Source organism: Phocoena sinus, chromosome 3 (genome assembly GCF_008692025.1).
Source record: "Phocoena sinus isolate mPhoSin1 chromosome 3, mPhoSin1.pri, whole genome shotgun sequence".
Taxonomy (NCBI): domain Eukaryota; kingdom Metazoa; phylum Chordata; class Mammalia; order Artiodactyla; family Phocoenidae; genus Phocoena; species Phocoena sinus.
Genome location: NC_045765.1, coordinates 44,584,998 through 44,609,388, shown reverse-complemented (window position 1 = coordinate 44,609,388; position 24,391 = coordinate 44,584,998). Strand labels below are relative to the sequence as shown.

The window sequence follows — 24,391 nt, the reverse complement described above, 5'->3', positions numbered from 1 at the left end:
ATCTCATTGCTAACTATGTTTTTTTACTGTTACTAACTTGTCCCAAGAAGGGTTTACCTGGAAAAAATTCCCCTTCGAAGGTGCATGTATTGGAGTTGGGGGGAGATGGGGGTGGGGAGATTAAGAGGAAAAGAAAGACATCTTAAGTATCTCGCATATTCATGGATATGTAGGAGCACATTTGTGTCCTTTATCCCTTTTGATTTCTCTAGATAGGGATATTTGGGCTCAGAGAGTTCAGGAGCTTGGCAAAGTTGTCCAGCTAGTTAGCAGCAGAGTTGGGTCCAGACCTAGGAGTTCCCAGGTGGGATTTTAATCACTCCCTCCACCGCCTCTGCAGTATCTAGAGGAGCAGGGGTGGTGGCCTGGAGAGGGGGCCAGCTAACTGGGTCAGCGATCCAGGGAAACTTAGAACACCCTGAGATGGAACCCGGCACCAAGTGACAGAGAAGCAGGACTCTAACCTCTGACTTAGGCGATGAGCACAGTTCAACAGGATGACCATGCAGTGCACAGTGAGGATCCCGATGGCAAGCAGGCTGAAAGGACCGACCTGGAGGGGAAAGGAGATGTGGGCACAGTGAGCCACAGGTGGATTGCTCCCCTACCTGGCCCTCTCCCTGCCTGGGTGCTAGGGTCCCTCTCATAATAGAGATTTGGGGATGAGAGCCCCTGCCTGAATGTCCTTGTGCCCCCAGATGCTCTGGCCTGAATACCCTTCTTGGCATCACTGCAAAGTGGCTGCCCAACCTGTGCTACAATACTTCCAGTAACAGAGAGCTCACTACCTCCCAGACAGCCCATGCCTTTCCTCATCGGCCTTTAGTTCCGCTTCTAGATCTCTCATTCCTTCTCACATCCCAGCCCTTACCTCCTCCAAGACGCTTGAAGACCAAGGTTCCTTTTAGGGATTGGCTTCCTTCCTTTAGTACAAAGTTATCAAAAGGGGCACTACTGATATTTTGGGCCAGCTGATTTTTTTTTGTTGCAGGGGGCTGTCCTATACATTGTGAGATATTTAGCAGCATCACTGGCCTCCACCCACTGGATTTCAGAAGCACTCCCTCCCCCGCCTCTCCAAGTTGTGGCAACCAAGGATGTCTCCAGACATTGTAAATGTCTTTGGGTAAGGGGGTGCAAAATTACCCTCATTTGAGAATCACTGCTCTCGTATGTCTACTTTCCATGTCCCTTTTATTTTTTTAACAAAAAATTGTATGTATTTAAGGTGAACAACATGATTTGATATACATACACAGAGAAATGATGACTAGAGTCAAGCTAATGAACAAGTCTCCTCCTCACATAGTCTCCATGTTTTTTATGTGCGATGAGATTAAAAAGCAGCGCTCATTATTAATCATTATTTCCCAGATGTGATCACAACGGCACAGAGCAAAGAGGGACTCTCTTACCCTCTTTGTGCTGGACACCTGTGCCTTTATAGATGTGACCTGTGCTAATATCACAAAGAAATTTGAGAGATGAAGAGCACCACTAGATTGCACCAGGATGTAGCCTCCCTATAGCAGAGACTCTTTTGTCTTGTTTATATCTATATTCCCAGGGCTTAAGAATAGTAGGTGCTCAATATATATTTCTCAAATGAATCATGATTACAGGTTCTGATGGGAGATGGAGGGTAAAGAAATCACCTAATAACTCTTAGGAACCAAAATCAAAGGATAAAAGAGTTATCTTAAAAAGCAAAGACCACACTGGCAAAGAGAGTTTGGTTGAGGGCCATGTGGTAATAATGCTCTTCAGAAGTTCTAGAACCCTGAGAATTCTAAAGGGGAACCCATCTCTGGGTTGGAACTGATTCAGATTGGAAGTCATGTCAGTAGTCAGGGTCTCCATGTGACCTTTTTAGACATGAGGGCCACTTTGCAGGCCTGGAGAGAAGGAGAAATTAGTTTCAACTAAATGGAAACTATCTATTCAATTCCATGGACACAAATTGGGACTTCCAGTGTGCCAGTCTCTATAGCAGGTATTGTGGGGAGGTATAAAGATGAATTAGAGAGTACCTGCCCTCAGAGCTTTCAGGTAAGTGAGGAAGATAGGTATTTTAAAAAATAAGCATGTTTCATCTTTGTAAGTGCTAGAAGGATTCCAGGTTAGGTATATATAAGTTCTAGAAAAACACAAGGTGAAGGAATTTTAATCAGAAACAGTCAAATTTTACAGAGGAGGTGGAGTTCAAAAGACAGAAATAAGGGAGGAGGTAACAGCATATGCAAGAAGACAGAGGTGGGAGGGCATAGGAAGTGTCAGGGGATTGGTAGAGAATTCGTTATCCTCATCTTCCAAGCCACTTTCTCACAATCAATCACAAACAGGAGTCACACACTCAAATGCCTGGAGGGGCCAGGCTGCTGATATAAATGAATGAAATACCAAGGATATAATCCTAGGGAGTTGGGAGAACTGTGGCAAAGTAGATTCTGCATCAGTATGCAAGTATGGTGAGTCTTTAATAACAATGGTGGGGAAGGGGAACTGGATGGAGGTGGTCAAAAGGTACAAACTTCCAGTTATGAGATAAAAGGTACTGGGTGTGTATTGTACAACACAATGACTTAGTTAACACTGCTATATGGTATATTTGAGAGTTGCAAAGAGAGTAGATCCTAAAAGTTTTCATCACAAGGAAAAAACATCTATTTTTGTAACTATATGGGGAGATGGACATTAACTAAATTTATTGTGGCAATCATTTTGTAGTATACGTATGTCAAGTCATTATGCAGTATACCTTAAATTTATACAAAGCTGTATGTCAATTATATCTCAATAAAACTGGAAAAAAAAGAAAAAAGAATGGCTTGTCTCCTCCAGGCATGCTCCATTTAGCTCTGGGTTGGCTCCAGTGGATTGATGCCAATAGGCTCATTTCCTATTCCAAAGGGTGACCCCCTAAGCAATAGGCTTATTGCCCATTGATAAACAGTACTAAGGCCTTAGGGACCCGCCAACCCTTTCCCCCAAATGGGTAGACCTGGTCCCCGTTGCACAGGTCCATCTTACCAATAAGCCGGCATTTTTCATGGCCAGAGGAAGTCCCAGGAGCCCCGTGCCAATGTTGCATTTCAATAAGTGAATCAAGGTTTGCATAATCCTGTAGGGGGAGCATAAGGCAACAAAAGGGTATGTTAGCAGAGGGAAAGGAGATGCAACACTCAGGCTTCTTTCAGCCTCTCCAGGCACCCTGTGGTGGGAAGACAAAACCAGATGAAGGGGACTCTGGTTTAACTCTCAGTTCCCAGGATCTGTTCTGGAACCTCTGATCAAGGGCTGGTGCTTGTTCAGGTGACTCAACAAATATTTAACACACACTAGGCTCTAAAGAAAAAGTTAATAACCATTGCTACTATTCTGGATAACTCCCTAGTACCAGTTTATTCATTAATGCATTCAACGATTTCTTTCGTGATACTTTCACTCAAAATGTATTGAGACCTACTAGATGTTTGGCATTTAGATAGACAATGGAAAAAATAATAAGAATTTTCTCAATTTACATGTAATTATCGCTGCCCAGTCATTTATTAATTCATTCACTAGAGAAACAACCGTCTGCCACCACATATGGAGTATTTATTGGTTCTAGTTCACTCTTTCATCCAATTACTCAACAATATTCACTGCAAACTTATTCCGTGCTATGCACCGGATACAATTTAATAACAGTTGCTAAACGTGCATATAGAACACTTACTATGTGCCTGGCAGGGCGCTAGGTACCAGGGTTCTAAATGTTCTCCACACCAGTGCTGGCAGCACCTGCTCAGGCACCACCAGTCCACTAGGGAGGGGGAATGTGGAACAGGATCTTGAGAAGAGAATCAAAAAGGAATTGAAATCAAAAGTTGACTGCAAAGGACTGAACTGCGGTAGGACCACTGGACTCTGAGTTCTAGCTCTGCCATTAACCGACTGTGTTTGATCACTATTTTGGGAAGGCCCCTCAGCTGCTTACATCTTCTGTTTGTTCATCTTGACCTGCCTACCTCCCAAGGATATAATAAGAATCAGAAGAGGTAATGACGTAATGAATCTTGGAATTGTGAAGTGCTTCACAGATGTGAGGCATCATCACCATCACCATCATTATCATCATCATCCTCATCACCACCACCACCTTTGGTTTGGCCTTATGGTGCTCACCTGTTTGAAACGGCTTCCTAAAGAGGAGACAGAGCTGGGGTGATAGAAAAAAGGCAAGCAAAGGCTGGTTTAAGCAGGCAGTGGGGCCCTCTCCTCCTGTAACAAAAGGTACCTGGAGGAGGACATTGGAGGCACCTCCTTGTGCAGCCTTTGGACTGTCTGGAGGCAGCCCGGAGGGTGGAAATAAACTGACCAAGGTCACATGGCGAGTCAGTGCTCACATCTCCTGGTCTTGTCCTGCTGGTTAGGGTGTCAGGGCTGGGTCAGGTTTTGGCATTTCAGTATTGCCCAGGGAGAGGGCTGGGGCTGAGAGAAGAGAGTGACTTCCTGCATCTCTGTGAGTTCAGACTTTTCACCTAAGCAAAGGGGGTGGTGGTGGTACAAGCTGTCCCTTCACTTCCAACAGAAATTTCTATTTCTTGGTAACTGCAATTTTTGAAAAATATGTCAAAGTCAAAAAAAAAAAAACCCCAAAAAACCCACCCTATTTAAAACAATCTTTTGTCAATTCTTTGATAGTAATTTCTCCAAAAGATGTGCCCCCTTCCTGTTCTCCATCCCTCCATCTCTCATTTCTTTCCTATAGCAGCGTCTTGCCCAACCTGATCAAATCTCTTGGGAAGGGTGAGATAAGGGTTTGGAGAAAACATTGCACCTCAGTTAACAGCATCATAGAGCAGGGCTGTGAGGAGTAAAACACATGTTGGGAGCTCCCAGGGACTTAAAAAAAAGTTTCTATTTTTTTTTCCTTGAAAAATGATACATTGTCATTATAAAAGGAAATACTCAAATTCCACCAATTGGAAAAAACTACTTTTAACACTTTAACATTCCTCTAGGCATCCTTACTTGTCTATAAATGCACACAGATTGTACACAAGGAGAACCATTATAATACTGTATTTTAATTTTCTTTATGACTAGTATGTCCTACATATTTTCACACAACCATAGATTTCCTTCATCGCTCCTAATGGCTGTATTGTATCCCACTATGTGTATCATACTTTAAATAATCTCTCGTTGTTTCTCAATTGTCAGTATTACAACCAGATCTGAGGTTAAGATCTGGCTTCAATAAAATTATCATTCATACCTGCATTATTGTCTCCTTAGGAAAAATTCCTGGAAGTGGTATAACTGATCAAAGGATTTATTTATTTATATTTACTTACGCTTAAAAAGCCCTAAGTAGGGGAATTCCCTGGTGGCACAGTGGTTAAGAATCCACCTGCCAACGCAGGGGACACAGGTTTGATCCCTGGTCCGGGAAGATTCCACATGCCACAGAGCAACTAAGCCTGTGCGCCACCACTACCGAGCCCGCGTGCCACAACTACCGAAGCCCATGCGCCTAGAGCCCGTGCTCCGCAACAAGAGAAGCCACTGCAATGAGAAGCACGACGCGCACCGCAACGAAGAGTAGCCCCGGCTCGTTGCAACTAGAGAAAGCCCACGTGCAGCAACGAAGACCCAACGCAGCCAAAAAAAAAAAAAAAACAAAAACCCTAAGTAACACAGTATGAAATTCAAAAGGTAAAACAAACTAAAACATAACCCAAAAAAACCTTATGTAGTGAACATAAATGTCTCTTCTATCTCTGCCTCTCAGTCTCCCAATTCTCTTAGCCAGAAGCAGCCACTACGGCCAGTTGTTTGTGTGTGTGTGTGTACTTTAAAAGAAAGCATAGGCCAAATAAGTATTTGTATGTTTTATATAAATATGTGTTAGGATTCGACATATATTACAACATCGCCATCTAGAAAGGTACTAGCTTAATTCTTCCCAAAAGGACACGACAGAGGGCGTTTCCTGACATCCTTTCAACACTGGGTATTGTCATTTACAATCTCTCTATACCATGGATATTATCTGATCTGATTACTAAATAATAGTCTGATTGGCAATACAGCCCTGGGGAAAAGAGCCACGTGTCTGAGTTTATGGGAGTAAAAGTAGGGACATGGGTCTAGGAGGTGAACTTCTATTTCCTGGATGGGTTTGTATGAGGAAGGGAGAGGGAGGCTGGTGGGCGGAGAGAGAGGGAGAGAGGGAGAGGGAGAGAGAGTATGAATGATAGCAGAAGTCGACAGAGAGGAAAGCAGCTTGAAACTGTTGAAGAAAGAACAGTCAGCCTGAGATAGAAAATTGTTGTGGGAATTGAGAAGCTCACGTTGGGGACTTCCCTGGTGGCCCAGGGGGTAAGACGCCACTCTCCCAACGCAGGGGGCCCGGGTTTCATCCCTGGTCAGGGAACTAGATCCCGCGTGCTGCAACTAAGAGTTTACATGCCACAACTAAGAAGTCCGCATGCCACAACTAAGATCCCGGAGCGCCGCAACTAAGACCTGGCACAGGTTAAATAAATAAATTACTTAATTTTTTTAAAAAAAGAAGAAGCTCATGTTGCGGATGACTCTCCGCGATTTTGCAAAACCTGTGAAACAGGTGTAATACCCAGAGCCACATGGGTCAAACTTCTTAGATTCTGAAGGTTTCGTCTTTAATCCACGTGTCTCCTGTTCAATGGGAATAAACGTGTTAAGAAGAGAGAAGTAGGAAGTTGTGGCCCAGCTCTGTGAAGGCAGCAGTGCCTGACCTCAGATAGAGGAAGGCCATGCAGCCACTTACGATAATCCATTGGCTTCCTCTTCAGGGCGGACACTCTCTGAAGTGATGCTACTTCTACTCTCCGAGAGTGACTTGGACCCATCATCCAAGGACTTGGGCTCGCTGTTGTTGTCCCTTGCACGCAATGAGATCTTCAGCATGGTGGGTAGGTGGTGGTGGCTCAGGGTTAAGGACTGTAACAGCCTTGAACCAGCCTCCCATGGGTTTTTCTCCAGAGGAACCAAAGCTGCAGGACTGAGACGCTGGCTCCTAATTCCCAAGGGTGCCTGGCCCTGGCGCTGGTGAGAGGGGGACGCTGATGTCGATTATATGCCTCACTTGGCTTTGGGGACTTACGAGAGTCTCATCTCAGGATGATTCTCAGGGCTCCTTGTGATTGCCCCCGCCACACGCTGGGACTCGCCCGGGCTTTCAGCCCCTCCCAGTTTAGCCCTTAGTGCTTTAGGGCAAAGTGAACTGTGTGACTGGGAGGAAGAAGACAGCATTGGACTGGAGGTTCTGGTGCCTGGATGTAGGGCCAGGCTCAGGGCTTGTCTGTCTTTGGTAAGGAGGAAACCAGAACTACCATCACAATGGAGGCTGCCCGGCCAATAAGGTGCTGCTGACTCGCAGGACGCAGGTGTGGCTCAACAGAGGGTAATCTGGCTGCCGCCTTCGCTGCGTGGGGGTGGAGTGGCTTTGTTTTTAAATTGATGTGTAGTTGATTTACAATATTATATTAGTTCCAGGTGTACAACATAGTGATTCAAAATTTCTATAGATTAGCCTCTAAAGTTATTATAAAATACTGGCCATATTTCCCTGTGCTGTACAGTATATTATTTATTTTATACATAGTAGTTTGTACCTCTTAATCCCCTATCCCTGTCTCATCCCTCCCCCTTCCCCTCTCCCCATTGGTATCCACTAGTTTGTTCCCTGTATCTGTGGAGTCTCTTTCCTCACAGTTTGTTATAGTCATTCGTTTGTTTTTAGATTCCACATATAAGTGATAACATGCAGAATTTGTCTTTCTCTGTCTGACTTATTGCACTAAGCATAATACCCTCCAGGTCGATCCATGCTGTTGCAAATTTTCATTCTCTTTTATGACTAATAGTCCATTGTATATACACCAAATCTTCTTTGTCCATTCATCTGCTGATGTGCACTTAGGTTGCTTCCATCTCTTGGTATTTGTAAATAATGCTGCTATGAACATTGGGGTGTATGTATTTTTTCAAATTAGTGTTTTTGTTTTCTTCAGATATATACCCAGGAGTGGAATTGCTGGATCATATGGTAATTCTGCTTTTAGTTTTTTGAGGAAGCTCCGTAATGTCTTCTATAGTGGCTGCACCAATTTACATCCCCACCAACAGTGTACAAAGGTTCCCTTTTCTCCACACACCCTCAACACTTGTTATTTGTGGTCTTATTGATGATAGCCATTCTGACAGGTGTGACGTGATATCTCATTGTGGTTTTTTTAAAAAGTATTTATTTATTTGGTTGTGCTGGGTCTTAGTTGCAGCAGGCGGGCTCCTTAATTGTGACTCGTGGGCTCCTTAGTTGTGGTGTGTGAGCTCCTTAGTTGTGGCATGCGAACTCTTAGTTGTGGCATGCATGTGGGATCTAGTTCCCTGACCAAGGATCGAATCTGGGCTCCCTGCATTGGGAGTGTTGAGTCTTATCCACTGTGCCCCCAGGGAAGTCCCTGATTGTGGTTTTGACTTGCATTTCTCTGATGATTAGCAATGTTGAACATCTTTTCATGTGCCTGCTGGCCATCTGTATGTCTTCTTTGGAAAAATAAAGATGTATATTTTTAATGGCTATTAATTTTTGCCTTTAAATATCTAATTTTTAATTCTTAATAGAATTCTGGGTTTGCCACTTACTAGTTGTGTGGCATGGCCAAGTCACTTAACCTTTCTGTGCCTTACATTCCTCATCTGTAAAATGAGTATGATAGTAATACCAATGTCACAGCATTGTTAGGAAGATTAAATGAATTAACATGTGTACAGCATTTAGAACAGTGCTCAGCATCTGGTAAGCACCAATAAGTTATTACTGTTGCTAATACATTTTCTAAATGGCTAGCTAGTTTTCCCAACACCATATATTGAATAATCTATCTTTTCCTTATTTTATTTGAAAGGTTTCCCTCATATTAATCAAATTTCTCTGTAGGCTTGGATCTGTTTTTTTTGTATTCTCCTTTTCCATTGGTTAGTCTTTTCTAATGCTAGTACCAAATTGTTTTAATTATGTAGTATATTTAATATCTGATAAGAAAGGGCCACTTTACCTTTTTCATGATTTTATTTCCCCCCTCCATTAATCCTTCTAGATAACTTTAAGAATCTCCTAACCCCCTCAACCCCCCACTGAAATCTAGTTGGGCATTTTTATTGAGATTAAGTTAGATTGATAGATTATATTGGGCAAAATGGTCATATTTACAATCTGAGTTTTCCCATCTAAAGCATGCATTATGACTCTATTTATGGAAATCTTAATTTATGCCTCTTAGTAGACTTTTTCTTCACATAGATATAGCACATTTTAAAAGTTTGTTTCTAGGTGCTCTTGTTTCCTGTTATGTGTAGGATTTCTAATAACTCCCCTTTTATATATTTTTATTATTATTTTTGAATTGAGGTAATTCTGATTTATAACGTTATATGTTTCATGTGTACAATATTATAACATTATATGTTTCATGTGTACAATATTAAATTTCTACTTCTCTATACACTACAGTATGCTCACCACCATAAGTTTAGTTTCCATCCATCACCATACAGTTGACGCCCTTTACCCATTTTGCCCTCCCCCATCCCTCCCCCTCTGGAAACTACTGTTCTGTTCTCTATATCTATGTGTTTGTTTTTGTCCAGTTTGGTTTGTTCATTTATTTTGTTTTTGTTTGTTTATTAGTTTTTAATACATATAATCTCCACATATAAGTGAAATCATAGAGTATTTGTCTTTGACTTCTTTTTTAAAAAATTATTTAATTAATTAATTGTTGGCTGTGTTGGGTCTTCGTTGCTGTGCGCTGACTTTCTCTAGTTGCGGCGAGCGGGGGCTACTCTTTGTTGCAGTGCATGAGCTTCTCATTGCGGTGGCTTCTCTTGTTGCGGAGCACAGGCTCTAGGCACGTGGGTTTCAGTAGTTGTGGCACGTGGGCTCTGTAGTTGTGGCTCGCGGGCTCTGGACTGCAGTTGTGGCTCATAGCCTTAGCTGCTCCACGGCATGTGGGATCTTCCTGGCCTGGACCAGGGCTTGAACCCTGTCCCCTGCATTGGCAAGCAGATTCTTACTGCCTCAGTAAGAGTCAGTAAGAGTCAGTTCTGCCTCCTTTATGTGTTTCAGTCTACCCACCTTTAGGTATACAGATGTTTAGAATTCTCTAGTGTCCTGGTGTGTTGGGCAGAGGAGCCTTTGTTGAGTTGTGGATGTTTGACGGATTGTAGATTTAAGGGGGGAGAGAGAGAGGTAGCTCTTCACTCCATGTTGCTGATATCATTCCACTCATTTTGTTTTTTTGATGACAATTAGTATGTAGGATAGATAATGATTTTGCAGATTATATTTTAATTAATTAATTTTTGGCTGTGTTGGGTCTTCGTTGCTGCATGCGGGCTTTCTCTAGTTGCGGCGAGTGGGGGCTACTCTTCATTGTGGTGCACGGGCTTCTCATTGTGGTGGCTTCTCTTATTGCGGAGCACGGGCTCTAGGTGCATGGGCTTCAGTAGTTGTGGCATGTGGGCTCAGTAGTTGTGGCTCACGGGCTCTAGAGTGCAGGCTCAGTAGTTGTGGTTTGTGGGCTTAGTTGCTCCGCGGCATGTGGGATCTTCCCGGACCAGGGCTCAAACCAGTGTCCCCTGCATTGGCAGGCGGATTCTTAACCACTGTGCCACCAGGGAAGTCCCAAAGATGCTTGTATTTATGTTTATATTTGGTCATGGTTTTTCTGTGTGCTTTATCAGATTTTGGTATCAGAATCAGGATATCTTTGTATAAAAAGTAGGGAAGACTTTCTTTTCTCTCTAGGCCTGAGAAGAGTTTAAATAGCATCAGGCAGACTTGAAGGGTGGCAAGGAAATCCTGCTTTGCTCCTGAATCACCATACAGTCTCCAGAAATCCCCTCTTCAGTTCACAGCTGATTTATTACTTATAAAGAGAGGCTGTGGGGTTTCTAATTTTTTTAAATGTGTAATCCACTGGACACATTTTTCCCATTTTTACTTTAACTACCATCATTCAAAGGTCTCTCCTGGGCTCTCTACAAAGCAGTGAGGAGTGTTGGTGTGGAAAGTCTTCAGTCCTGAACCCATTTGTCACTACATGTTTGATCGTCAGCAAGTTATTCAATATTTCTAAGCCTATTTCCTTATCTGAAAATGAGAACAATGACAATATATACCTCATGGTTTCATTGTAAGGATTAAATGAGATAAGCACATGCAAAACACTTAAAAAGTGCTCACTGAGGAATGGAATGACTTTCTCTGATCCTTGATTCAAAAGCAAGCTCCCAAAGTTAAAGAATCAGTAGGCGGGTAGGGAGGGGGAAGCCTCTGTGTGTGTGTGTGTGTGTGTGTGTGTGTGTGTGTGTGTGTGTAAAAACCCAGTATCGAACAATTAAAAAATTTTAATACCCCCAACACTCACACAATTCTAATAGTTGGTATCTTTAGTGTTGCTGACAATTACTAATAAGTCTCCCCAGATTGCTTTTATTGCTTATATCCATGTTGCTAAATTTATTTCTTTCTTTCCAAGATTTAACTTTAGCCAGACTGGTCTAAATGATAAGATTAACCTGATCATCTTACACAGTAGGGACTTGTCCTTGGAGAATGAGAGTGACCATTTTTTAATAACAGAGAAAACAATCTTAAACTTAGCAAGGTTGGGTGGGGTGACAGTTGAGCCAGGTGGAGGAGACAGGGTCAGAGAGAGGAAGACCACTTTGCCAAGCCTCTGAACCAATCAGTGGAAGTCCTTTGGGTCTTTTACATTTCTGATGTAGAAATGATGACCCAGCTCTCTGGCCAGATAGGCTGTGGACCACTGCAGAGGCTATGAGTGTCCCATCTCCCAGCAAGTACTCTGCAGACTATGGGATCTGGGTGTGGAGCTTGTGTTCATGAAGTACCTTCTGGAATCCAGCAGGTAGAAAGTAACACACAAAAACAGGAGACCAGGACTTGGGAATTGGGGCAGACACGCCCCTCACCCCTCCGTAACTTCCCTAGGCTGCAAAGGGAGGATGATGGATAAAAATAAGCAGGAAAGGGCTGTTTAAAATGGTGTCCTAAAACTGAGGCTGAAACAAGCATGGGTCACTTTCCAACACCATAGAGAGTGTAATAAGAAACATCCTTACCCCCCACTAAACTACAGATCTGCCTACAACATCTCATTTATCTATATGCCTTCCCCAATTTTAGTTATTTTAGGGAGGAGGGAGGGAGCCGTCACCACCAAGAAGGGTGAAGTGCTGTGTTGGGTTGAGGGGTTCCTGGCTCTCAGCCAAGCTCAGACATGACAAAAGGCACGGGAATGTCAAGGCAGCAGGATTGAGTGGAAGGAGGGTCAGATTCAGTGTTGGGAGACCCAAGTTCTACTCAAAATCCAGCTCTAATGGTGCCACCGGTGGAAAGACATGCTCAGTACTCCAGAGCAGTTAGTGTCCCCCTGCCCTCAAAAGGACCTATGATGGTATTAACTTAGTTGATGACCTGTCATTATTCCCCAGTGGAGAGCAGACTAGCTGGAGGACGGAGATTCTTTTCTCACTCATTAGTGTATCCCCTTTAGAGAAATGTATCAGTTAGCTTTTGCTGCATAAAAGCTTCCACATCTTATGGCTTAAAACTAAAAACATTTATTATTTCTCGTAATTCTGTGGATCATCTGAGCAATATTTATGGTCCAGGCCAGGTTGACTGGGGCTGTGTATAGTCTAGGATACTTCACTCACGTGTCTGGAAGTCGGCAGGCTGGCTGTTCTGGGAGATGGGGCTCAACTGGGATGATTCATTTCTGCTCCACATGGTCTCTCTTCCTCCAGCAGGCTAGCCCCGGCTTCTTCACTTGGTGCTCTTATCTACACAGAGCATCACGATGAAAGTTCCAATGCATTAGCCATCACGAAACCTCTGCTTGCGTCACATTTACTAATGTCCCATCGGCCAAAGCAAGTTACAAGGCCAAGACAAGATTCTAGGGGGTAGAGATATAGATTTCACTTCTTGATGGGAGCTGCAATGTCACATTGTCAAGAGGAATTTGTCGCCATTTTTTCAAACTATTACAAGAACTTTGAACTATGCTTGGTGTGTGGTAGGTAAGAAAGAACGCTTGTTGCAAGAATCAAGAGGTTAAAGAAAAAAAAAGAATCAAGAGATAAATAATGAAATAATCATTGTCCATCCCCACCCTACCCCCCACCCCCCGCCATTGGCACATCCATTTCTGTGACGACTGTCCCTTGTTGAGATCTTTGAATTGGGCCAAAACTTTATCCAGTTGTTTAGAAAGTTTATTGCCCTTGACTTAAATATGGTGGTTCCTTTCTGTCTGAGAGTTGCAGCTCACCATGGACCTGTGGATCCTGTCCATCTTGACGCTGGAGCTGTGCACACCTTGCTGGATTATGGATTACGTCCCCACTCTTAATCTTTGCTCTTTAAACAGATCTGGCAAAGAGGACACCCTTTTGTCTACCAAATCACCATCAGCCTTAGCTGGCTGCACCTCCTTCTGTCAGGTGCTGCTTCTTGGATGCCCCCTGGTGGCTTCCTCTTGCATAGCCCCACTCAAGGTGTGAAATTCATCGTGTGAATTACCAAAAACCCGAATGGAATCAAGAGCCTTCAGTGAGAGAGCTCTCAGTGTAGTGGAAAGCTAGAGATGGAAAGAAAATAAATTAAAAAAAAATTTTTTTTAAATTACCATCTAGACCTTGTAGCTGGTGAGTCCGTGCTTGTTTCACTGTGACTTGACTCAGAGAAAGGTAAAGCAGCAAAATATAGATAATGCATATAGAAGAGATTTATATCATTAAATGTCAGGTGCTGGTGGGTAAGAAGCAGTGCCATTTTCACTGAATAAAAATGGTGGAGTTGGAAAACGTGAGAGGGTCTTCTGACTGGATCAGCTCGTCCAGGGCCTGGTAGGTCCCCATCACAAAGCCCACGAAGCCCAGAATGCTGATCAGGGCATCCTTGATGATGGTGATGGGACTCATGCCCTCTGAGTAGTAGGTGGTGATCTCCAGGAGGGGCGGGATGATGAGCGCCAGCGCACTGCTGCTCAGGGAGCCCACCAGAGAGAGGACCAGGTCCAGGCGGGGGATGAGGATGGCCAAGATGCCTGTGGGAGACGATACGGGATAGAAGGCTCTTCCCAGGCTTAGCCAAAATTTTAAAGTTTGTTTTAAAAATCTTTTTCTTAAAACATATACCAGTTGTTTCTCATACATTCAGTTACTTAAAGAAAAAGTTGAAACTCCTGTAATACCCCCCAATCACATTCACTAGAGGTTTATACATTAAAATTTTGGTGTGTCTCTTTTCAATCATTTTCGACCAATTATTGTTCAAATATATACATTCATATTGTTGGGGAGAAAAACCTTCCCGCTTCCCATTCAGGTTCAAGTGTTTGGGGGCCTGAGAATTTAACTGACAATTAGGCAATTAACAGGAGGAAAGACAAAGTTTATTTCGGGCTAGGGAGCCTTCAGATGAATTGGCTCTCCAAGCAAAGAAGGGGAACTGGATGGGGGAGAAATAGCTTCCATGCAAGAACAAGTGGAAGGTATGACATTCTCTGATAATTTAAGTAATTACTCAGTCTGTGATGATGGTTAGTCTTCTTTCTGATTGAAAATCTCCCAGAAAGGGGATTTATGGTGCCTGTATTTTTCAGAAGTTCCTGCTTAATTCAGCAAAGGAAGTTTAGATAAGGCTTTGCGCCCCCTGTGGCTGCTTGTTCTAATGCTTTTAGCCTAAGATAATTTTTATGCCATGGAAGTACATTTCGAATCTCTACGTGTTCAATGATTAAGCTCTTACTTAATAAATAACACTAAATAACAGTGCTGGGAACTGTCCAGCTGTTTGGAATGTGTCAATGTACAAAATAGACCAAAAAAAAACCCTAGCTTCGTGGAACTAACATTAATAAGTAACATGACTGCAAGAACCTCTTACTTGCAAACAATTAGAATGTGAAATTATTTATAGAAAGGGGTCTTCGGTGGGAACAAGATCACAGGGTCCCTCTAAAGCAGTATCTTCTCCAGGTTTTATATACATGTCAGAAAACATCTAACAAAGAAATACTAAAAGCTAAAATAAAGATTTTGAAATTATATATAATATATACATATATGTGATATAATTATAATTATATAATTATATTTTATAATTATATATTACATGTAATATATAATTATATGTTTAAATTTTTATATATAATTATATATTATGTATATAGTTTTTTTTGTAGGCTGTTTTATAGGCCTGGGCTTTTACATTTTTTATTTTACCTGATGGACAATTTTCCTAGTTACAAAGAAAGCCCAGGAGGCTCCCCCAGGTTTCCTGAGATGGAATGTGGTATAACAGAACAAAACAGGACTGGAAGGCAGGATTCTGGTTTCTCCCTGTGTGGCCTTGGGTAAGTCTCCACCCGTTTCTCAGCTTTTTTCCTTATCTGCCAAATGGGGATGGTAGCTATCCTTTTAGGTATTATGGGTCATACTGCAAATGGTGTTAAAGTTGTTTTCTGTTTGTTTGTTTGTTTTGCGGTACGCGGTCCTCTCACTCTTGTGGCCTCTCCCGTTGCGGAGCACAGGCTCCGGACACGCAGGCTCGGCGGCCATGGCTCACGGGCCCAGCTGCTCCGCGGCATGTGGGATCTTCCCGGACCGGGGCACAAACCCGTATCCCCTGCATCGGCAGGCGGACTCTCAACCACTGTGCCACCAGGGAAGCCCAGGTGTTAAAGTTTTAAATGAGTTAATTCGTGTAAAACACTCAGAAAAGTTATTTTTGTTATTATTTCGTTATTACTTTATTATTATTACTTGTTTGCAAGTAACTGTTTGCATATGTACTGACTGGGGCAATGCATACAGAAGCTTAAGGAATTGTTATCTTCATATCTGGGGCAAATTCATTGATCTTTCTGGAGTCTCTAATATTCTGAAGGGTAGTGTCCCTGCCTCCTAGGACAAATTGGGAACAAATAACTTCAAAGGAAGAAAATCAGTGTCCCATGATTTATATGGGCTTGTCTAGCACAGCAAGAATCACAATTAAAAGGAGGCTTAGGGACAGCTGGGCCATGGCAAACACAACACAGGAATCTCTATCATCTTCGCCTCCACTAAAATACTTACAGAAAGGGGCACCCTGGATCATAGGGCCTGGAGCACAAGGAGGGCTGCCGAGTGGGTGAGTGGGGACAGTTGAAGCCAACAGGTGAATACCAGCCCATCGGAGGCCAAGGAACTGCTGCCAATGGGGATGTGACCCTAGGTTTGCCAAATCATTTTATTATTCCCCCAAACATTAGAAATCTGCATGTGTATGTGAGACCTCTCCCACATTTTTAATGTTGGCCCAAATTTATACAACATTATGAGGGTGAAACAACATACCTCTGATGCCAGATTAGACTCACTGGCCACCATTTTCAACCTCTGTCCTGGAGGTGAAGGGTGATGGGCCTGGACTTGGGTTCAAATCCCACCTCTGGCACTTCCTGCCCAATTACTTATCACTCTCTGCTTCAGCTTTCTCATTTACAAAGTAGAGTTTATCACAGTCCTGCCTCATAAGAGTTCCTGCAAGGACTGAATAAAATACTATGAAATATGGAACAGAAACAGCTTAGCACAGTGGCTGGCACATAGTAGGTGTTTAATAAAAGTCAGTTCTTATTGTGATTATTATTTGATAAGTTGTCACTCCCTCAAGCTGGACACCGGTAAATTTGTCTAATTAGGTACATGTAAGAATTAAGTTGCCCCTAAAGCATAAATGAAATGAATTACTACTTGGAAAGCCTTAGAATGGTCCCTGAAACACAGTTAGTATGCAATAAATGCTGGTTATCATGACTATTATCTACCATCTGGCTGATTCCTGATAACCCTCAGGAAAACAGCAACGAGGTGCTCTGCCTCTTTACTCACATGTCAGGCTGACCATGGCGAGGCGGATGAACAAGTCCAGAGGCAGTGCCCAGCGCTTTAACACCTGGGAGGTGGCGAAGGGAATGATGATTTCTGCAGGGACGTAGAACTGCAGGGCGTAGGTGCACAGGATGCCAATTATGTAGAGGATCTTGACCGACTGGTACAGCCTACAGGACAAACCAGAGCAGTGCTCTCAAGGCCAATGTGCTCTGACACCTGACCTCGTTATTGCTTTTTTTTTTTTTTTTTTTTGGCCTCTCTGCAAGGTATGTGGGATCTTAGTTCACCGACCAGGGATTGAAAGCCCCCTACACTGGAAGTGTGGAGTCTTAACCACTGGACTGTCAGGGAAGTCCCTGGCCTCCTTGAACATTAACCTCTGACCTTGGAACAGTCCCATAGGCAAATGTTTCCTTGTCTGAAAATGATGGGGAGGGACCTTCTATGAGAGGAAGTCACAGCAGAGCATGCAGTGGAAATAGAGTGAAGCATCACAGATTCAAACGGAAACCGTTGAGAGGGTCATCTCTACATAAAAAGAATCTCAGGTATGGGTATATATAACACCTTCATAAACCATCATCACTTGATGCTGAATTTTAGATTTTAGGAAACAGAGGCTCAGGCCTGGTACCTTGCTCAGGGAGATACAAGTGATAAGTGGTGAAGACCAAAAAACCTGGGTCTAAAAGATCTGGTCTTCTGTAATCTCTTTTCTTAGGAATTCTCTGGATCCCCCAAAGCACCTGGCATATAACAGGCTCTCAACAAATGCTTCCAGGTGATTGAATGAACTGCAGAATCCCAAATCCTTGAGGGAAGAGGTAGTCTACACAGAGGATTGTGTGAGGGTTGGGGGATAAAAGGAGAGGCAGGGTTACTTGCAGGCCTCAGACTGGGGGCAGGAGAGCATGTGATGGGGGATGCTGAGTTTTATCGATGCCTTTTTTGACCAATGGAGATAAGGCTTTTTTCATTTAGCCCACTAATGTGGTAGATGCATCTGGCATGTTAAATAAACCTGTATGACTGTGTCTGTGTATATTTAGTCCATTCCTTAAAAAGGCAAACTTCCACATCTCTGTGTTTCTTGCTCACACTATTTCTGCTGCCTGGAACACCCTCTCTACTCCCCTTCCATCTGTGCAAACCCCACCTATTTTTAAAAATTCCCATCTTTAGAGGAGGTACTACTACACTGCAGATGCTTTTAGGCATGCCCAACTTAATCCCATGATAACTCTGCTTTTTAGAAGAGGAAACTGAACATCAGAGAAGTTAAATAAACCATCCATGACCATCCATGATGAGCTAGGAGTTGGTGTAACTGGGTCTTGGATTCAGAGGTGCTGTCGTTGTCCTTGTTTGGACGGAGTTCTCACTGGACAGGGAGATTCCCTGTTCTCCCATTCCAATGTACTTTCTTTCCTTGGGAGTCCCCAAGTCCTCTCCACTATTCTGGAGGGCTTCTTTATCTGTTCTATGTTGTGTTTGTGTACGTACACTATCCATTCCCCATTCCCATGGGACCATGAGCTGAGGAAGACAGTGAAGCTCAAAATCATAGTCTACTCACATCAGCACCCTCCACACCACGTGCCTAGACTGGCATCTGCGTGTAATTGGGATGCAGTAAATGCTTGATGAATGATATTGATCAACTTGGGAAAGGAGCCCCATTTAGACAAATTAAGTCTCCAAGTGACCCTTAAAAAGACAGGCACCTGGTAATTAATGACATGCCTCAGTGTGGGAGAAAGTGCACAATGTGATAGGGGTTCATCTGTCTATTTAAATATTCAGTGTTGAAGTCTGGGTCAGCTAACTGTTATATGAATTGGGTCACTTGATATAAACATTTTCCAGATTCTAGTGGTCTTCCCCAATTGGTTCTTGTTTTACTACTTTGTCATCCTAGCTACTCTGCAGGACTTGGTAGTACAGCCTTAGTAAATGTAATTGGAGCCACCCACCGGCTCCACTCTCTGCCTCTTGCCCTTCTCTGTGCCCCTCCTTTCTCTCTTTAGGTGACCAAGGACTCTGACTTCTCCCCTCTCTTCCTAAATCATGTCCTTCCTCATACTAAGCTAGCTATCAAGGCCTCACTCAACATGGGAGGCTGTTGCTGAAGAAGAGCTCCCTGGACAGAGAATCCAGAGCCCAGGGTTCCAGTGTCAGCTCTGCTTCTCCCTGTGGAGACCCTCCAGACCTCAGTTTACCTTCTGCGGAAAGGAGGAGAAAGTGACCTATATGTTCCTGTTCCCACTGGCCCTGAGTCCCTACCGCCTGAGAGCCCATAGAGTTACCAGCAGTTGGGCAGGTTAAGGGTTATGCTGGCCTTGATGTCATTTCCGAACCGCAGGTAGCCCAGAGTCCCGATGCTGATGTAGAGGGCAGTAACGATGGACATTCCCAAAGACAGGATGACTGGGAAGCGGCGGGCATCCTTCATCTTGTTTTCCAGGGGCAGAACCTACAGAGACGCCCAATGTAAGAAGAGAGGAGGAGAAAGAGGAACACAAGCATAAAGAAGAAAGGCATGCCCCTTCCCGGCGTATGTACACAAAAGAATCGGAAGCAGGAACATGCACAGACATTTGTATACCTACGTTCATAGCAGCATTATTCACAGTAGCCGCAAGTTGGAGGCAAGCTGAGTGTCCACCAATGAAGGAATGGATAAACAAAATGTGGTCCATACATACGATGGAATATTATTCAGCCTTTCAAAGAAGGAAATCCTGACATATGCCCCAACATGGATGACTCTTGAAGACATTAAGCTAAGTGAAGTAAGCTAGTCACAAAATGACAGATACTATGTGATTCCACTTATATGAGGTAACTGGAGTAGTCAGATTCAGAGTCAGAAATTAGACTGGTGAGTCCCATGGGCTGGGGGGAGGAATAAATGGGGAATTACTGTTTAATGGGTAGACGGTTTTGGTTTTGCAAGATGAAAAGTGATGGATGATCTTTGTACAACAATATGAATGTACTTTACGTCACTGAACTGTACACTTAAAACTGGTTAAGATGGTAAATTTTATGTGAGGTATATTTCACCACAATTAAAAAAAAAAAAAAAAAGAAAGAGGGACTTCCTCGTGGTCCAGTGGGTAAGACTCGGCGCTCCTCATGCAGCGGGCCCGGGGTTCGATCCCTGGTCGGGGAACTAGATCCCACATGCATGCTGAAACTAAGAGTCCGCATGCGGCAACTAAGAAGTCCACATGCCGCAATGAAGATCCTGCGTGCTGCAACTAAGACCCAGCGCAGCCAAAATAAGTGAATAAATAATTTAAAAACAAAAAAAAGGAAAGGAAGGCCTGCAGTCACAAGATGATCCCTGGACCGTTCAGAGCTGGAAGCACCCTGCAGGTTGACCAGACCAAGGAGCTCAACTCCCTGGGGCGGCCTGATCTGGCCCAGCCGGTGCATTTTGTTTGGCCAGTCTTTCAGACAACTGAATATGAATGCCTTTAAGCACAACATTCTTTCTCCACCTACCAGGCCCACCTCTCCCTCTCACACTGACATATACCTGGCTTCTCCACCCACGTTGTCTTCCAAAAGCACTTGAGTTTGAGGCTCCCAATTCTAGTGCACTTGCCCCTCTCTGTACGGATGGGAAGGCCAAGACTCAGGTTATGCAGTGGGCTGGCAGCAGCACTGGGACTAGAGCACCCTGGCTCCCCAGAGGCACATTTCCCCACATACCATGTTCTCAGGATCCTTCTTCCCCAGATGCATATCTGGCTCTAAGAGAATCCAAACTGCGGCCAGCCTGCCTCTTGGGCCTGTTGGGCATTCCAAGGTCTCTTCTATCTTTGGTACCAACTCTTTGGCCTCATCTCATAATTTCCTCCTCAGACTTCTACTGACCAAGGGCCCACCCTCACCTTCCCCTTCTCCTTGATCCAGCCATGTGCTAAGCACACTTTATGCACCATTAGGGTGATCTGTGCCTCAGTTTCCTGATCTGAAAACTTACCTGTTAGAATCTTTTGGAGAATTACATGAGCATTGAAATGGTGCACAGTAAGGACTTAGTAAATGTTAACTACAATTATTTGGTAATACTGCAAAGACCACAACTCTATGAAGCTGGTACTTGGTGTAATTCTTATTTTATAACAAGGCTCTGAAGATGATGTAACTTACACCAAGCTATACAGCTTGGAAGTGGCAGAGGAAGGCTGCAAACCAGGGCTGTCCTCCAAAGTCCAAGTACTTCTACCCCATCTTGCCTAAACTCCCACAGCCCTGGGCTTGTTTATTACTCAGTGAGAACTTAGCACCTATTCCTTTGTATTGTTAAATCCTTCTTTGTCCTGTATGCACCTCCCCTTCCTCCCCATGTGAATGGCAGACGCTTGAGGGGAGTGCATGTCTGGGACTTTCCACTTTCTTCTGGGTGAGGTGCACGTTCCTAGATGCAGCAGGTGCTTGGGAAAATGTCCAGGGGATTAGGTGAAGAGCAATCCAACGTGAGCTTTCCTACCCTGCAATACATTTTTGTTGCATAAATTCCCTAGGCTAAAGATGATCTTTTTACAAGGCCAGCTCATACTAAGTACAGTAAGTTCCCTACATAAGAGCGAGTTTCATTCTGAGAGCGCGTTCATAAGTCCAATTTGTTCATAGATCCAACAAAGTTAGCCTAGGTACCCAACTAACACAATCGGCTATATAGTGCTGTACTATAATAAGTTTATAATACTTTTCACACAAATAATACATAAAAAACACAAAAAATAAACATTTTTAATCTTACAGCACAGTACCTTGAAAAGTACAGTAGTACAGCACAGTACAACAGATGGCATACAGGGGCTGGTATGGAGTGAACAGGCAAGAAGAGTTACTTACTGGAGGAGGGAGAGGAGGTGGGAGATGTAGAGCTGAAGTATCGTCAGCAATAGGAGACAGAAGGCAAGCTGCACAGTTTCACTCCTTGCGTTCGCATCTTTGAAAGTTCCCAACTTGAAGGTTTGTATGTAGGAGATTTACTGTAACTGGCTTTCTCCCTCCGCCCCCCGCGCCTCCCCACAATCAAAGAGATTAAATGGCCATTCACATAAAGTGGGAAGGTCTCTGGCTTGGGAGTGAATAGTACCAGCTGTAGCAGTTCCCAACTGGTGACGCATCTCAAGACCCTATCCCTCTTTGGAGTGAGGCTCCTCTTCTGTAAAATTAGAGACTGGAATAGAAGGTTTCTAAAGGTAATTTGAACTCTGATACTAATAATCATTAGCACATAGTAGATGTTCATAAACACTTACTGAACATGTAGAATCATCATCTTATAGTTGAAGAATAAGGTTCAGAGATTAGCCTGTGACTAAAGTAAGATTCCAGCACATTCTGCCTCCAAAGTCATTTGCTCAACCACTCTTCTTTTTGCCATGACTGTTCAAAATTCTAAATATAAAGTGCTTCCGGTCCCATTAAGATGGTGTAAGCACATTGCACCATATCTCTCTCACTAATTAAAACTAAAAGCCCTGGACAGAATACATAAAGCAACTATCCATGGACTCTGAAAAGTATATAATAGAAGGTGAATTGCTCAAAACCAGTAAAAATGGCCATCATGGCAGTGAGTTTCCTGATTTTTTTTTCTTCTTGTATCTCCTAGTTTAGACTCAAGGAGAGCCCAAATCCTAGAACTATGTAGTGGATGCAGAGAGAAAAACTCAAAAAGAAACCCTCTTTCTGGCCAGAGGGACCTAAAATAGGGGACCCTGTGGGACAGAGAGCATGGAGAAAATCCCTATTATTCTGTTTCCTTTTTTACTCTCCAGGCCATACTCCCCAAGGCAAGTCTCAGTCACGAAGCAGCAATCTGTTGTATCAGGGACTGTGGTAGTTACTTAGGCACCTAAAAATCTGAGACAAGACAAACTCTTTCTCTTGGAGCAGAGGAACAGGGAAAGAGGACTCTGGGAGTCCAAAGGGTAAGGGGGGAATCGGATTGGCTACATAATTTGTGGGGCCCAGTGCAAAATGACAATGCAAGGCTACTTGGTCAAAGATCAAGAAATTCAAGATGATGAACACAGGGCATTAAACCAAGTGTGAAATCCTTTTAAAGGCAGAGGCCCATGTGACCACACAGGTTACATGCCCATGAAGCCAGACCTGGAAGGAATCCCTATTGCTCTTTTCTTCTCTTTTTACTCTCAGTGGTCACGCTCGAGTTAGGCCCAGTCACAAGAAGTGTATAGGAGTATAAGGAGGTTAAAACCCTGGCTTTGTAGCCAGAGGACCAGAAAAAGAAGCTGCTGGGTGAATGTGCAGCACACTGGTGAGTGTGCAGGAAAACACGGAAAGGAGGGAGCCAGAGAAAGTGATTCCCTTCATCCCTGTGAATGAAGTCTGGGCTTAGCCCTGAGCTGTACATGTATGGAACTGATGTGAAGCGTCAAAGTAAAGGCTTTGAGAACTATTGTGTAGACAGACCACCGTCTGGCCCCTGGGTAGCATATAAGCAAGGTGAAGCCAAATATCACTTCAAAGTCTTTGAAAACTAATCTGATATTAAAACCATGGTCTACTGAAGGTATATCAGGACTTGTAGTTTGAATCTAATCAGATTGACTGCTCGCTAAAATACGAAAGTCAACATTCTCCAGAGGATTTTAACAGGCTCTAGAGTCTCATAAAATAATATTCAAAATGTGTAGGATACAGTCTAAAATTAATCAACATACAAAGAACCAGGAAAATCTCAACACTGCTCAAGGGAAAAGACAACAGATGCCAACCCTAAGATTACAGAAATTATGGAAATATCAGACAAAGACTTTAAAGCAAGTGTTATAACCATCCTCTGTGAAGTAAGGGAGAACACTGTTGAAACAAATGGACAGATATAAGTTCTTGGCAACGAAGCTGAAGGAATAAGAACCAAAGAACCAAATGGAAATTTTAGAACTGAAAAACCCCACTGGAGAGGTCCAATGTTAAATGACAGAACACAGTCCGTGAACTTGAAAATAGATCAATAGGAACTATTGAATCTGAACATAAAAGAGAAAAAACGATTTTTAAAAATGAATAGGGCCTTAGAAAATAGCAGGACATATATCAAAGTGTCTAACATTCAGGTCACTGGAGTCCCAGAAGGGGAAGAAAAAGAGATTGGTACAGAAAAAAGTTTTTGAAAAAGAAAACTTCCCAAATTGTAAAAGACATATATTCACAGATTCAAGAAATTAAGTGAATTTCAAACAGGACAAATTCAAAGAAAACTAACCCAGACAATACAATACAACTGCTGAAAACCAAAGATTTTTAGAAAAGTATCTTGAAAGTAACCAGATAAAAAACAACATCACAAAAAAAAACAAAAAAAACAAAAAAAAAAAAACAT

General features: G+C 43.1%; 1 protein-coding gene across 19 annotated transcripts in view; it reads right to left on the bottom strand.

Moving 5' to 3' along the window:
- The window catches only part of SLC36A2 (solute carrier family 36 member 2), a 99,638-nt gene that overhangs the window by 50,463 nt on the left and 24,784 nt on the right, over nucleotides 1–24,391 (bottom strand). For 11 of the 19 annotated variants that reach the window (XR_004349411.1, XM_032628823.1, XM_032628816.1 and 8 more), the window contains 3 exons: nucleotides 17,011–17,180; nucleotides 3,031–3,121; nucleotides 465–553 (listed from right to left, as the gene is read on the bottom strand). Coding sequence is in view for 15 of the 19 variants with exons in the window: in XM_032628823.1 (XP_032484714.1) it covers nucleotides 465–553; nucleotides 3,031–3,121; nucleotides 17,011–17,180 (350 nt within the window). In the remaining 4 variants the exon portion in view is untranslated. Of the gene's footprint in view, nucleotides 1–464; nucleotides 554–3,030; nucleotides 3,122–12,664; nucleotides 14,178–15,834; nucleotides 16,348–17,010; nucleotides 17,181–19,319; nucleotides 19,487–24,391 lie in introns of those variants that run through there. The other 8 variants (XR_004349414.1, XR_004349413.1, XR_004349412.1 and 5 more) reach the window with 8 other exon arrangements.